Raw genomic sequence first — 14,481 nt, forward strand, 5'->3', positions numbered from 1 at the left:
CCCCCAAGCCCTTCAGGAGTAATCCCTGAGTACGGAGCTAGGAAGGGGACCAGGACTCAGCCCTGGAGTCAGTCCCCTGCACCTCATGATTCCTCCCAACACCATCAGGGGCACGGAGCATTGCTGGGTGCGGTCCTGTGTATACCCTGAGCACCACAACTGTGTCTTTTGGGGTCCCCAGTTTCCCCACAGGGCCTGCGCCCTCCAGTCTGCTTGGGTGTGTAGTTCTGGGAGAAGTTGTAGGTCCCTGAGCACTGCTTGGGCGCATCCTCCACACACAGCAGAAGAATAACTCAGCATTGGGTGAGCTCTAGGACACTGGGCCTGCATGTGTGACATCCTGGGACCTGCATGTGTCTTGGCCTAGTGAAAGAAGAACCAATATATATATATATATATATCTATATATATATATATATATATATACACACACACATACACACACACACTCAGAGTTAGACTCTGGTGTGGTCCCTGCCACCCGTGAGTCCCTTAGAACCCTGTGGCTCTGAGAGACCCCCATATACCACTGCCCTGGCATCACTGGTCACATAAGCACACCCCCCCCAGAAGTGGCAAGGCAATCTACTCAAACCCAACACTGGTAAACAGTAAGAGAAATGAAATGTGTGATTGGAGAGATAGCACAGCAGTAGGGCACTTGCCTTGCACACAGCCAACCAAGGATTGACGGTGGTTCAAATCCCGGCATTTCTTATGGTCCCCCAATCCTGCCAGGAGCGATTTCTGAGTGCAGAGCCAGGAAAAACTTCTGAGTGTCGCTGGGTGTAACCCTCCCCCCCAAAAAAAAGAGAGAAATGAAATGAGCTTTGAAGTGGATGGACCTGCCCCTTCATGGTAGGGCCCTTCTGTCTCTGACTCATTTTGCCGCCTTGGCTAGAATCTTCCCCTGAAACCCTGCTAGTGTGTCCTGGGGCCCTTCCCCATGTCCTATGCACTCCCCATTCCTTCAGGATTGTCTGGTGCTGAGGCATATCTTCCTCCTCCCTCACACAGCTCAGCCAGAGTGTCTGAGTCTCCAGTGCCAGGGTGGTGCCAGCGGGCACCATGCAGGGAGACTTGACTCACCAGTACCCCCACCCAACATCCCAAGGTGTCCTTTCTGCATGCATGGCTGGGCACCCTGTTTCCAGCCACTTTTCCAGGGACCCAGAGGAGACCCAGACACCAGCAGTGAACAGTGAAGGGCAGGGTTGGACCCTGGTGAAACAGGGCAACTGAGACCAGGCTGGCAGGAAACACTGGGCACTAGGTAGCTTTGCCCCAGGCATCTCTTTTTTTTTTGGTTTGGGGGTCACACCTTGCTGTGCTCAGGGACCACATGGGGTGTTTGGGATAGAAACTAAGGTTGGCCACATGCAAGCACCCTCCCTGGCTAGATTGTTTCTGAAGGTGACTTCCCATGTTTTGTTTAGTTTTGTTTTGGTCCATACCGGTGGTGCTTAAGGGTTACTCCTGGCTCTGTGCTCAGAAATAGCTGCTGGCAGGTTTGGGGAACCTATGGGATGCTGGGGGTCGAACCTGGGTCAGCTGTGTGTAAGGCAAATGCCCTACCACTGTGCTACTACTCCTTTTAGTTTTGTTTTGTTTTGGGGGGAATCTCCCCAGAAGTACTTAGGGACCTCTTTGATGCTCAGACGCTGCAGGATACGGGGTGGCTAAGGGTACCCCGGGGTGCTCATGGGGCATGTGCAGGGCTGGAGACTTTGAGAGAGGAAGCAGGAGCTTTTCCTCCTGCATGAATCTGGGGGTGTGGGAAGGAGAGAGCCTAGCCCAAGTCTTCATTCTCCATGTACGCAATGGGGTCGGGCAGCTGTGGGCAGGGAAGGGCCTGAGTCAGCAGGTGTGTGTGTGGAAGGAGGTTCCCCCAGGCCAGGAGTGAGCCCCACACGGGATCCTCACCTTGGTGCCAACCTCAGACCCCACCCCTCTGTTGCAGGCACGGAACCCGCTGTGCGGGTGAAGTGGCCGCATCAGCCAACAACTCCTACTGCATCGTGGGAATCGCCTACAACGCCAGGATCGGAGGTGAGAGTTCAGGCGGGCAGCCCTGGGGACCCTCCCTGGACAGCTGTGGGGACCTCCGAGCACCCCGGCGGCAAGCACGTGGTCCCTGGCACCACAAGGCTGTCCCAGGCTTGGGCTCAGGGGTCAGTCCTGGAAATGCAGTGCTGGGGACACCCTCTGTCTCCCCCAGCTCCCAAAAGCCATGTGGGATCTGTCCATTCTGCAATATTCTGTCCCCCATGGCTCCCTGTCACATGACCTTTTCTAGAACCTTCTAGATGGCCATTCATCTTCTCTAGAATCTTCTATTCGAATTCTCACTCAAAACGTCTCTCTGACCCTTTGCTTCTTAACTTGCCAGAAGATCTTTGTCATGAGGTCCTCCAACAAGCCCTTTTCCCCTGAAACATCCCCACCACCTCAGACCTGCTGGCCCCTGACCCCACATCATACTCACCAAGGGTTGCAGCCCCTCCAGGCCCCTCAGAGAAGCAGGTTCTGACCCAAAGTCTGCAGTTCAAAGTTGTTTCCTGGCTGGAGGTTCAATCCCGGGACCACAGAGAATGCCCCCAGTCCCACTGGGAGTGATTCCCCAGCACAGAGCCAGGAGTAACCCCTGAGTACTACCAAGTGTGGCCTAAAACCAAGTTTATTTAAATATTTATTGATTGAAGTACTATGAGTTACAATATTCTTCTTCTCCAACTCCTCTTCCTCCTCTTCTTCTCTTCTTCCTACTATTACTCCTCCTCCTCCTCTTCCTCCTCCCCTCCTTCATTTTTTTGAGTTTTGTGGCCACACCTGACAGCGCTTAGGGGTTACTCCTGGCTCTTTGCTCAGGACTCACTCCTGGCAGGCTCAGGGGACCATATGGGAACATTTGGGACCATAGGGGATGCCAGGGATAGAACCTGAGTCGGTCCCAGGTTGGCTGCATGCAAGGCAAACACCCTGCCACTGTGCTATCACTCCAGCCCCAAGTTATAATCTCTTTTTTTTTTTTTGTTTTTTTGTTTTTGGGCCACACCCTGTGACGCTCAGGGGTTACTCCTGGCTATGCGCTCAGAAGTTGCTCCTGGCTTCTTGGGGGACCATATGGGACGCCGGGGGATCGAACCGAGGTCCGTCCTAGGCTAGCGCAGTCAAGGCAGGCACCTTACTTCCAGCGCCACCGCCCGGCCCCAAGTTATAATCTCTTAATGATGATTTCCAGTGTCCCTAATTATGACCACAGCCATCACCACCCCTCTCCCCCGTCTCCTTTCAGCCACCCGGTTCCTCTTCAAAACCTCAGATCTGTGGATTCCCTGTCTGGCTTTCTCTCCTCTGACTCTTTGTCACCTGCTGTGTCTTCCTTTAAGGATTTTTTTCATTAAGCACAGTAAGGCTTGTGAGGAAAGACCCAACCTTTCCCAGGAAAGGGCTTTATTTCTTCTATTATTATTATTATTTATTTATTTATTTAATTTTTTGGTTTTTGGGCCACCGGTGACACTCATGGGTTACTCCTGGCTCTGTGCTCAGAAATTACTCCTGGTAGACTCAGGGGACCATATGAGATGCCAGAGACAGAACCTGGGTAGACTGTGTGCAAAACAAACACTCTCCTTACTGTGCTATCACTTCAGCCCCACTTTCCTTTTGCTACAAATTTTGCTGCCTGTGGAATTGCAGCAATCCTGATGTTCTTTCTGTTCACTAATTTTGGGGTGTGTGTGTGTGTGTGTGTGTGTGTGTGTGTGTGTGTGTGTGTGTGTGTGTGTGTGTGTGTGCCACACCTGACCTTGCCAGGGCCGATCGTGGAAGGAATCAGGCCTTCCTCAGGAAAAGCTTGGTCTCAACTTCTTGAGCCCAGCCCCACTCTGCCCATATCCAGGTCCTCCCTCCTCATCTGAAAGATTAAATTCCCTTTCTGCATCCTTTGTTCACAGAGCTGAACGTGATCCTCTAGGGACCACTAGGGAATGGATCTATTCTGTCTCATATACCTGGTCTCATGGTGTTTGCTTTTTATTTAATTTTGGTTTTTGGACCACACCCGATGACGCTCCTAGTGACGTGCTCAGAAATCACTCCTGACTTGGGAGACCGTATGGGATGCCCGGGGATTGAACCTCGGTATGTCCTAGGCTAGCACACACAAGGCAGATGCCTTATTGCTTGCACCACCGCTCTGGCCCCTCATGGTGTTTGCTTTTTGCTTCCTCTTTACCTGATGATGCTCCCATTGGTAGAACGAATTTTTCTCTCCTGGCCCACCATGAAACTTTCTGGACTTCCATCTTGGTTATTTCACATAGGGAACATTTCTACCCATATTTCTCCGAATGCCTTTTTATTTTCCAAGCCCATGCTTTCCCCTCTCTTGAACACAGATTACAGCTGTCTGTTTATGAGCTATTTTCCTCCTGACTCCGAACATCCAAATTACAAGGGTGGCTTTCAAGGCTCTTGTTGTAAAGCCAGGATCTCGGGTACCTGTAGGTGTGTTTGCATGATGTGCGTTCTCTCCCGCTGTGACTCACAGGTTCCTACCCCTTTGCACATGTCGAGTTATTTTCCCTGTATGGTTGACATTGTTCTGGGCTCTTGCAGCCTCTGGATTATCCCATCTCTGAACGACCTTTTGTTCCAGGAGATGGACAGACCTTCTAAACTTGTAGCAACTTGATTGTGCGTGTGTGTGTGTGTGTGTGTGTGTGTGTGTGTGTTGGGTGGGGTGTGTGAGTATTTTATTTCTGATTGTCCTTGAGCTGAAAGAGAATAAACTCTTGGACCAAGTTATTTCATGTTTAGAACATGACCCTTCCTGGAATTTAATGAAAAGAGACTTGGGGAGGCACCCAGATTTCTGACTTGGCAAGATTCAGCTCCATACTGTCCCTTCACTGCTGAACCGTCAGCCACACTCTTTCAGCCTCTTCCTTCCGGGACTGCCCAGAGCCTTCTTCGAAAATGTGTGAGTTTGACTGTTTGGTAACTTCCCTTCTGGAATCTCTCCCTTTCCCACTGCAAATCCCAGCACTTTTATCCTCAGAAGAATTTTTTTTTTTTTTTTGGTTTGTGGTTTTTGGGTTACATCCAGAGGCACTCAGGGGTCACCTGGCTCTGTGCTCAGGAATCACTCCTGGTAGGCTCCAGGGACCATATGGGATGCCAGGGATCCAACCCAGGTCTTCTGCATGCCAAGGCAAACACCCTCCCCACTGTACTATAGCTCTAGTCTCTAAAATCTTATTTTATTCAAGCACTTCACTGCTTAATCCTGGTCACTATCCTGCAGGGGAAAAGTCAGAAAAACACAATCATGACCAGTGTGGAGAGAGGCAAGTCAGGTGCGTGGAGTGGGGGGGCCTCCAGGACCCTTTGAGGTGCCAGGGATTGAACTTGGACCAGACACACGACAGCTACAGTCATTCTTTCAGATGAACTTGAGCACCTGCTGGTCAAGTTCCATTAAAAATCCTGTTGTTGGGTCTGGAGAGATAGCATGGAGGTAAGGCGTTTGCCTTGCATGAAGAAGGTTGGTGATTCAAATCCTGGCATCCCATATGGTCCCCCGAGCCTGCCAGGAGCAATTTCTGAGCATACAGCCAGGAATAACCCCTGCGCTGCTGGGTGGGGCCGGAGAGATAGCATGAAGGTAGGCCTTGCATGCAAAAGGTCGGTGGTTTGAACCCAGCATCCCAGATGGTCCCCTGAGCCTGCCAGGGGCAATTTCTGAGCTTAGAGCCAGGAGGAACCCCTGAGCGATGCTGGGTGTGACCCAAAAACAAAAACAAAACAAAACAAAAAATCCTGTTGTTATTTTTCTAACAGCGTTCACACTCTTTGTGGTAAGCTTCAAATTGTGAGCCGGGGGTGGGGGGCAGGGGCCGGAGAGATAGCTTGGAGGTAAGGCATCTGCCTTTCATGTAGAAGGATGGTGGTTCGAATCCCGGCATCCCATATGGTCCCCTGTGCCTGCCAGGGGCGGTTTCTAAGCATAGAGCTAGGAGGAACCCCTGAGTGCTGCCAGGTGTGACCCCAAAACAAAAATAAAACAAAAAAAAGTGAGCCGGTCAGGAAATAATTACACTGACAACTAGCATGATAAAGTTAAAGAATGAAAGGAGTAGAATGCCTGTCTCGAATACAGGCAGGGGCGGGAGGGGGCTATTGGTGGTGGGACTGTGAGGGGGCATTCTGTTTATGACTAAAACTCAACTAGAAGCATGCTTGTAATCATGGTGCTTAAATAAATTTATATAAAAAATAAAATAAAAATAAAAATCCTGTTGATGGAGCGATGGCGCAGTGGTAGGGCTTTTACATAGCAGGTGGCTGACCCAGGACGGATCCAGTTCGATCTCCTGGTGTCCCATATGGTCCCCCAAGCCAGGAGTGATTTCTGAGCTCAGAGCCAGGAGTAACCCCTGAGCGTCACTGGATGTGACCCCCCAAAAACAAAAAAGGTTATCCGGTTGATGATGCTGGGGAGATAACACAGCGGTAGGGCATTTGCCTTGCACGTGGCCAACCCAGGACAGACCCGGATTCAATTCCTGGCATCCCAGATGGTCCCCCAAGCCTGCCAAGAGCGGTTCCTAAGCACAAAGCCAGGAATAACCCCTGAGAGCAGCTAGGTGTGGCCCCAAAATCAAAACCAAACAAACAAAAAGAAACATAACCTCTGTACTTATAGCCAGAATTGTTCCCTACCTTAATTGGAATGGTTCTTTTGTTTGATCACACTAATGGAAATTGATATTTCCTACAATGTTTTCCCAAAGAACTAGATTTTACTTTTATTATTCAGTTCTTTTATTTTGTAATTCAGTAATTTGTTCTTTTCTTTATTAATTTCTTCAGCTTTAAATGTCTAACTTTTAATTTTATTATTTTATTACTTCTTTGCTGGAATGCTTCATTTTTTTTTTAAATGTGAGGGCTTTGATATGTACTAATAAGTAAATAAATATTTTACGTATTTCCCTCTCATCACCTCTGAGGCTTAAATATACAGTCATGCCTGGATAATTTTTTATTTTAGCTTTGATATATTTTTCCTCTCAAGGGATTTGAAAAAAATTTTCACATGAGTCTATTCTTTTTTATTGGCATTCTGATTGTTAGCAAATTTCCCACTTATTTCATCTGGATCAAAGACTATTCAGTCTAATTTCTGCCCTTCAAGATTCGTTGAGAAACTCTTTGTGATTCTAATATCTGTTTCCTTTTTTGTGACTTTCCCAATTAGTGTTTGAAGTGTAGTTTTCGTCTATGCTTATTGACGCCATGAATTGATATAAATTAGATCAGAGGGTAGAATCAGCTCAAAAGTGGCCCACAGAGATGCAGGCTTCAGACATATGCCGAGTGAGCCACTCTAATGCCTCTTAGAAACCAGAACAGATGTTTACAAGTCGAGAGATTTCATGAACAACGAGAACACGGTGCTTGCAAATCCAGTTACTCTGACCGGCTGTGCTCGCTCACATGGGCAAGAGTCCCAGTGACTAGCCTTAAAGGCAGGACTCATCCCCACTTCTTCTCTGGTTCAATCTCGGACCCCTTTCCTGCCTACCAGGCCACGAGGCGTGTAACTCTGGGTTTCACCCATGTGCTGAATTGATCCAAGAACTTGGAATTCTTTTTAAAAGAACAAACTTTATTTTGATTGATTGGTTCATTGGTTTTTAGACCACACACAGTGGTGCTCAGGTGCCACTCCTAGCTCTGCACCCAGAAATCACCCCTTGCAGGCTGGGAGACCACATGGGATGCCAGGAATCGAACCGGGTCCCTCCCAGGTAGGCCGCATGCAAGGCAAACTCCCTACCACTGTGCTTTCTCTCTGGCCCCTAGTCTGGGTTGTTTTTTTTTTTTTTTTTTTGAATCACACCTGGCAGCGTTCAGGGGCCACTCCTGGCTGTACGTACGTTCAGAAATTACTCCTGGCAGGCTTGGGGGATCATATGGGATGTCGGAATTTGAACCACCATCCTTCTGCATGCAAGGCAAATGCCTTCCCTTTATGCTATCTCTCTGGCCCTAGTCTGTTTTTTTTGGTTTTTGGTTTTTGGGCCATACCTGGCAGTGCTCAGGGGTTACTCCTGGCTATCTGCTCTGCAATAGCTCCTGGCAGGCACGGGGGACCATATGGGACGCCGGGATTCAAACACCTTGGATCCTGGATCGGTTGCTTGCAAGGCAAACGCCGCTGTGCTATCTCTCCAGTCCCAGTCTGTTATTTTTTTTATTTTTTTTTTTTTTTTGGTTTTGGTTTTTGGGCCACACCCGGCGGTGCTCAGGGGTTACTCCTGGCTGTCTGCTCAGAAATAGCTCCTGGCAGGCATGGGGGACCCTATGGGACACCGGGATTCGAACCAACCACCTTAGGTTCTGGATCGGCTGCTTGCAAGGCAAACACCTCTGTGCTATCTCTCCGGGCCCTTATTTTCTTTCTTTTCTCTTTTTCTTTTTCTTTCTTCTTTCTTTTTTTCCCTTTCTTCATACTTTTCTTTCCTTTCTTTTTCTTCCCTTCTTTTTTATCCTTTCTTTTTCTTCTTCCTTTCTTATTCATTTCTTTCTCTTTCTTCCTTTACTTCCTTCCCTTCTTTTCCTTCCTTGCTTTCTTTTCCTTCCTTTCCTGCTATAATTGGTGAAGGAAGATAGCTTTTTTTTTTTTTTTTTTTTTGGTTTTTGGGCCACACCCTGTGACGCTCAGGGGTTACTCCTGGCTATGCGCTCAGAAGTTGCTCCTGGCTTCTTGGGGGACCATATGGGACACTGGGGGATCGAACCGTGGTCCGTCCTAGGCTAGCGCAGGCAAGGCAGGCACCTTACCTCCAGCGCCACCGCCCGGCCCCGGAAGATAGCTTTTATGAAAATCTATTTAGAAAGGTAGGAAGAGAGAGAAAGATAACTTGGAAGTAGCACACTGCCTGCTCCTGTGTAGGAACAGGCTGCAAAGAAGCAAAGCAACAAGCAGGCAAGAGGCATGTGCAGGAGAGTGTGGGTGTGTGGTGCTGACTTCAGACAGGGAAGTGGGGGCTAGTCCACAAACCCCTTGTGGATCTACATGCTGAACAAATAGTGTAGAATAGGTCTCACTTCTTTCTTGTTTGTTTTGATTTTTATCTTTTTGTTATTTGGGTTTATATGTTTGTTTGTTTTGGTGGAGGACACATTTGATGGTGCTTAGGGATGACTCCTAACTCTGGGTCAGGGATCCCTACTAGCATATGGGGTACCAGGGATAGAACCCAGCTCCCCTGTGTTTTATTTGTTTGTGGGCAAGGCCCAGAGTTGATTCAGGAACTACTCACTCGGTTCAGGGTGAAACCATGTGCCTCTAGAAAGTTCCTTGGGAAGATTTTGTTTTGTTTTGTTTTTCGGTTATACCCATTTGATGCTCAGGGGTTACTCCTGGCTAAGCACTCTGAAATTGCCCCTGGCTTGGGGAGACAATATGGGACACCGGGGGATCGAACCTCGGTCCTTCCTTGGCTAGCTCTTGCAAGGCAGACACCTTACCTCTAGCACCACCTCGCCTGCCCCTTGGGAGATTTTTAACTTAAATGACAAATTCACATTCCCACAGCTCTGGGGCCATCCAGATATCCCCTTGAACCTTGGCAGAGAGGAGCACTTTATTGTGATTTGTTTTATCCAAATTCTCTTGTATTTTGTTTTCAATTTTATTGTTGTTGTTGTTATTGTTTTAGTTTCTTTTTTTTTCTTTTTGGGCCACATCCGGTGACACTCTGGGGTTACTCCTGGCTATGAGCTCAGAAATCGCTTCTGGCTTGGGGGACCATATGGGATGCCAGGGGATCGAACCAAGGTCTGTCCTAGGTTAGCACGCACAAGGCAAACGCCCTACCACTTGCACTTGCACCACTGCTCCGACCCCTGTTTTTGTTTTGTTTGTTTTAGTTTTTGATGTTTTGTGTGTGTGTGTGTGTGTGTGTGTGTGTGTGTGTGTGTGTGTGTGTGTGTGTGTGTGCTTTTCTTATTATTTCCACCTTTTCTCTTGCTCTGGGTTCATTTAACTTTTCTTTCCCTGGGATCCTGAAGTGATGGTTGATTTGAGTCTTCTTCTCAGAGGCAAACGATAATGCTCTAACTTCTCCTCTCGCCCTTGGTATCAGAGAAACATTGTTCCCCAGATTCAGTAGGAGATGATGTGTCTTCATTTTCATTCCATTTGATTTATTTTTTCAATTTGTTGTCATTGCAAAGAACATTTCCCTTTGAGAATATCTCTTGGTTCTGGATTTTTGTTTGAGTTCTGGGCCACACCTGGCAGGGCGCAGAGTTTCCTCCTGGCTCTGAGCTCAGGCATCCTGGTAGGCTTGAGGGACCCTATGAGATGCCGGGGATCAAACAAGGTCAGTCGTGTGCAAGGCCAGCCCCCTCCCCGCTGTGCTATGCTCTGATCCCCTGTGGAGTGTTTTTATGGTATTCATTTTCCATGAAGTTGAAGACTTTTCTGTTTTCTTTCTGTGTCGTGACTGGTTGACTCAAGTTTGGTTCCCATGTGGATGGAAGATCCATTCTTGAGAGCTCGATCCTTTTAAGTGTGTCAAGATTCCTGTGATGGCTTCTGTCCTTTGGACCCTAGACAAGGGCTACATCTCCAATGGTGGCTGATGTTCTCAAATGGAGATTTCTTTTTCTGCTTCAATCCCCAAACATGACTCCTTTGTTGGTGTTAGTTTTGAATTTTGGTCAGCCATGTGGAAGAAGACGGCCCTCGGTGCTGTGCATTGCTCTGGCTTCATCACCAGACATGATTTAAAATACTCAAGAAGGGACCAGAGCAATAGCACAGCAGGCCGTCGACCTGTGTTCAGTCCCAGGCATCCCATAGGGTTTCCCGAGCCTGCCAGGAGTGATTTCTGAGCACAGAGCCAGGAGTAACCCACTGGGTGTGGCCCAAAAAGTCCAAAAAAAATTCAAGAGTGGAGCAGGAGCAATAGATAGCACAATAGGGAGGGCAACCAACTTGGCTTGATCCCAGGCACCATATAGACTCCCCCTTAGCACTGTCTGTTGGGGACTGATTCTCAGTGGCATTGGGAGTCATTCACCCCAAGGTCACCCTCCTCTAATCCAGACACTGACCCCCCATGCCTCCAGGCATATCTTTGGAGCCCACCTGGCCTTGTCCCTGGAGCCCTGTAAGCTCTGGGCAGGGAATCTCTGGGCTTTCTTGCAGAAAGGAGGGAGGGGAGAGAGAGAGAGAGAGAGAGAGAGAGAGAGAGAGAGAGAGAGAGAGAGAGAGAGAGAGAGAGAGAGAGAGAGAGAGAGAGAGAGAGAGAGAGAGGAGAGAGAGAGTTGACACGATAGCACAGCAGGGATGGCTTTGCACACAGCCGACCTGGGTTCGATCCCTGGCATCCCATATGGTTCCCCAAGGCTGCCAGGAGTTACTTCCAAGCACAGAGCTAAGAGTTGCTCCTGAGTGCCACCAGGTGTGGCCCCCAAACTGAAACAAATAAAATGAAAATAAATAAAGCAGTCTCAGCGCTGGGGAGATGGTGCGGGGCCCTGGGTGCAGCGCGTGTGTGAGTCTGGAGTTCGATTCCTGCTGTTCTGCATTCCCCAGTACCACCAGGCATGGTCCCTCAGCACTGCCACAGAAGCGGCTCCCAGCTCCCCCAGAGAGGCCCGGGCCCCACCGTGAGGACACTTCTGGGGCCAGGGGCGGTCAGCCGGAGCGACCATGACCTCTCCTGCCCCATGTGCCACAGGCATCCGCATGCTGGACGGCGACGTGACAGACGTGGTGGAGGCCAAGTCGCTAGGCATCAGGCCCAACTACATTGACATCTACAGTGCCAGCTGGGGACCCGACGACGATGGCAAGACCGTGGACGGGCCCGGCCGACTGGCCAAACAGGCCTTTGAGTACGGCATCAAAAAGGTGGGGAAAGGGGCCGGAGCGATAGCATGGAGAGAGGGCGTTTGCCTTACATCCAGAAGGATGGTGGTTCAAATCCCGGCATCCCAGATGGTGCCCCCGAGCCTGCCAGGAGCCATTTCTTTTTTTTTTTTTTGGTTTTTGGGCCACACCCTGTGACGCTCAGGGGTTACTCCTGGCTATGCGCTCAGAAGTCGCTCCTGGCTTGGGGGACCATATGGGACGCCGGGGGATCGAACCGCGGTCCGTCCTAGGCTAGCGCAGGCAAGGCAGGCACCTTACCTCCAGCGCCACCGCCCGGCCCCCCAGGAGCCATTTCTGAGCTCATAGCCAGGAGTAATCCCTGAGCGCTGCCGTGTGAGACCCAAAAACTAAAAAAAAAAAAAGGTAGGTAGGGAAAGGCCTCAGGACATGTGCCTTGCAGGCAGCCCACCCGGCTTTGATATCCGGCATCCCAGAAGGTCCTTGGAGGGATTCCTGAGCACAGAGCCAAGAGTCAGTCCTGAGCACTGCTGATGTGGCCCCAAAACAAACACAATTGAAAAAGTGATCCAAGACCCTAGCAGTCCTAGTGTTTCTTCACCTCTCTTGCCTTGCACACTGCCAACCCAGGACAGACGATGGTTCGAATCCCAGCATCCCACATGGTCCCCCGAGCCTGCCAGAAGCGATTTCTGAGTGCAATCAGGAGTAACAGCTGAGTGCCGCCAGGTGTGACCCAAAACAAAACAAAACAAACAAAACAAAAGAATAAACAGAAAAATCAAATGTTCAAGTCAAACATTGAGTGCAGATGGGACACATGGGGGGCTAAAGAGAAAGCACGGGACGAAGGCGCTAGCCTTGTATGTAGTCGACCCAGGTTCGATCTCCGGCACCCCATACGGTCCCCTAAACACTTCTGGAAGAGGTCCCCAGACCAAACAAATCAAATCAAACTAAAAGTGGAAATTCTGCTATTTGCATCAGCATGGGGGAACCCCCCTGGAGGAGATAAAGTGAAGAAATCAGGGGGCAGAACAGCAGCCAGATGCCTGGGGTGTAAGACAGTGGAAAGGCTCTTGCCTTTGCCTGCAGCTGACCTGGACTTGATACCCAGCCCCCAGAGGGTCCCCTGAGCACCGCCAGGAGTCAGTCCTGAGCACTACCCAGTGGCTCCAAAACCAGACAAACAAAAATATTGACGATTTCACCAGGGTGGATGACAGGTGGGCCAGCAAATAAACAGCTTGGACACTAGGGCAGGGGGCCCTAGACTTCATCCTGACACCCTGGGTGCTTGAGAAGAGGCAGTCACTGGGATGCCCAGCACTGTGTTAGCTATCTGTTCCCTGGGACTGCAGGGCCCTGTCTGGGTTTACAGAGATGCCTACAAGCCAGGAATGGGCCACTGGGCTCTACTCAGTGGGTCCTGGAGCAGCTTCGGGAATCCCTTCCCTAGCTTAGGAGGCACTCGGGTTTTTCCTGGCTCTGCACTCGGGATTCACTCATGGCAAGCTCAGGAGACTGTATGGGATGCTGGAATAGAACCTGGGTCGGCTGTATGCAAGGAAAATGCCCTCTACTACTGCTCCGGCCCCTGATTCCAGCTTTAAGGCTGTTGCCCATGGCACAAGTACTTGTTTCCAGGGAAAACAGAGCATGCCAGAGCCGGTAACATAAGTGAGACAGCCTCACTCTGCCCCTCCCCGGTAGCTGGGCAGCACCGGGAGTGACCCCAACTCCTTGGAGCTCCAAATATGGGCACCCACAAAACTCACAGAAGGAAGAAAAGACAAAACCAGAAGCGAGACAGAGCCTGCCAGTCCACACCCTGGGTGGCAGCTGGGAAGGGCCCTTCCCTTCCCTTCCCTTCCCTTCCCTTCCCTTCCCTGTCCCTGGCATCTCCAGCCCCCTTTCTGCCCTGCAGGGTCGCCAGGGGCTGGGCTCCATCTTTGTCTGGGCGTCGGGGAACGGCGGGCGAGAGGGCGACCACTGCTCGTGCGACGGCTACACCAACAGCATCTACACCATCTCGGTGAGCAGCGCCACGGAGAACGGCTACAAGCCCTGGTACCTGGAGGAGTGCGCCTCTACCCTGGCCGCCACCTACAGCAGCGGCGCCTTCTACGAGCGCAAAATCGTGAGTGGCGTGGGCCGCGTCTCCTCCTCCCCAGATAGGACTCAGTCCAGGCTCAGATGGGTGGGGGTGGCAGCCATGGGGGATTCCTGTGGCCATCTTGCCCTGTCATGGATCCTCAGGTGTGGCCTACAGCCTCCGGCCTCCCTCTTGCCAGAAACCCCAGTGTCAGTGCTGGAGCAACAGTACCAAGAAGAGGGTGCTGGCCTGGCACACAGTCAGTCTAGGGTCAATATCTGGTACCCCACAGGGTCCCCCCCAAGCCCATCAGGAGAGATTCCTGAACACAGAGCCTGGAGTAAGCCCTGAGCACCACCGGGTGTGGCCCCCAAAATAAGACAACCAAAAAAATTCCAGCGACTTCCCTAAAAATAGCACCTAAAAGCAGGCTTTGGCCTCGCCCAGACCTCCGGAGGGCTCTATG

The 14,481-nt window shown here is 50.4% G+C and overlaps 1 protein-coding gene across 1 annotated transcript in view; it reads left to right on the plus strand.

Moving 5' to 3' along the window:
• The window catches only part of PCSK6 (proprotein convertase subtilisin/kexin type 6), a 98,309-nt gene that overhangs the window by 58,784 nt on the left and 25,044 nt on the right, over positions 1-14,481 (plus strand). Inside the window, exons 11-13 of the mRNA XM_049783919.1 lie at positions 1,961-2,049; positions 11,769-11,941; positions 13,848-14,060. Of these exons, the coding sequence (XP_049639876.1) occupies positions 1,961-2,049; positions 11,769-11,941; positions 13,848-14,060 (475 nt within the window). The remainder of the gene's footprint in view (positions 1-1,960; positions 2,050-11,768; positions 11,942-13,847; positions 14,061-14,481) is intronic.

The sequence above is a fragment of the Suncus etruscus genome, chromosome 11 (genome assembly GCF_024139225.1).
Source record: "Suncus etruscus isolate mSunEtr1 chromosome 11, mSunEtr1.pri.cur, whole genome shotgun sequence".
NCBI classification, from domain to species: Eukaryota; Metazoa; Chordata; class Mammalia; order Eulipotyphla; family Soricidae; genus Suncus; species Suncus etruscus.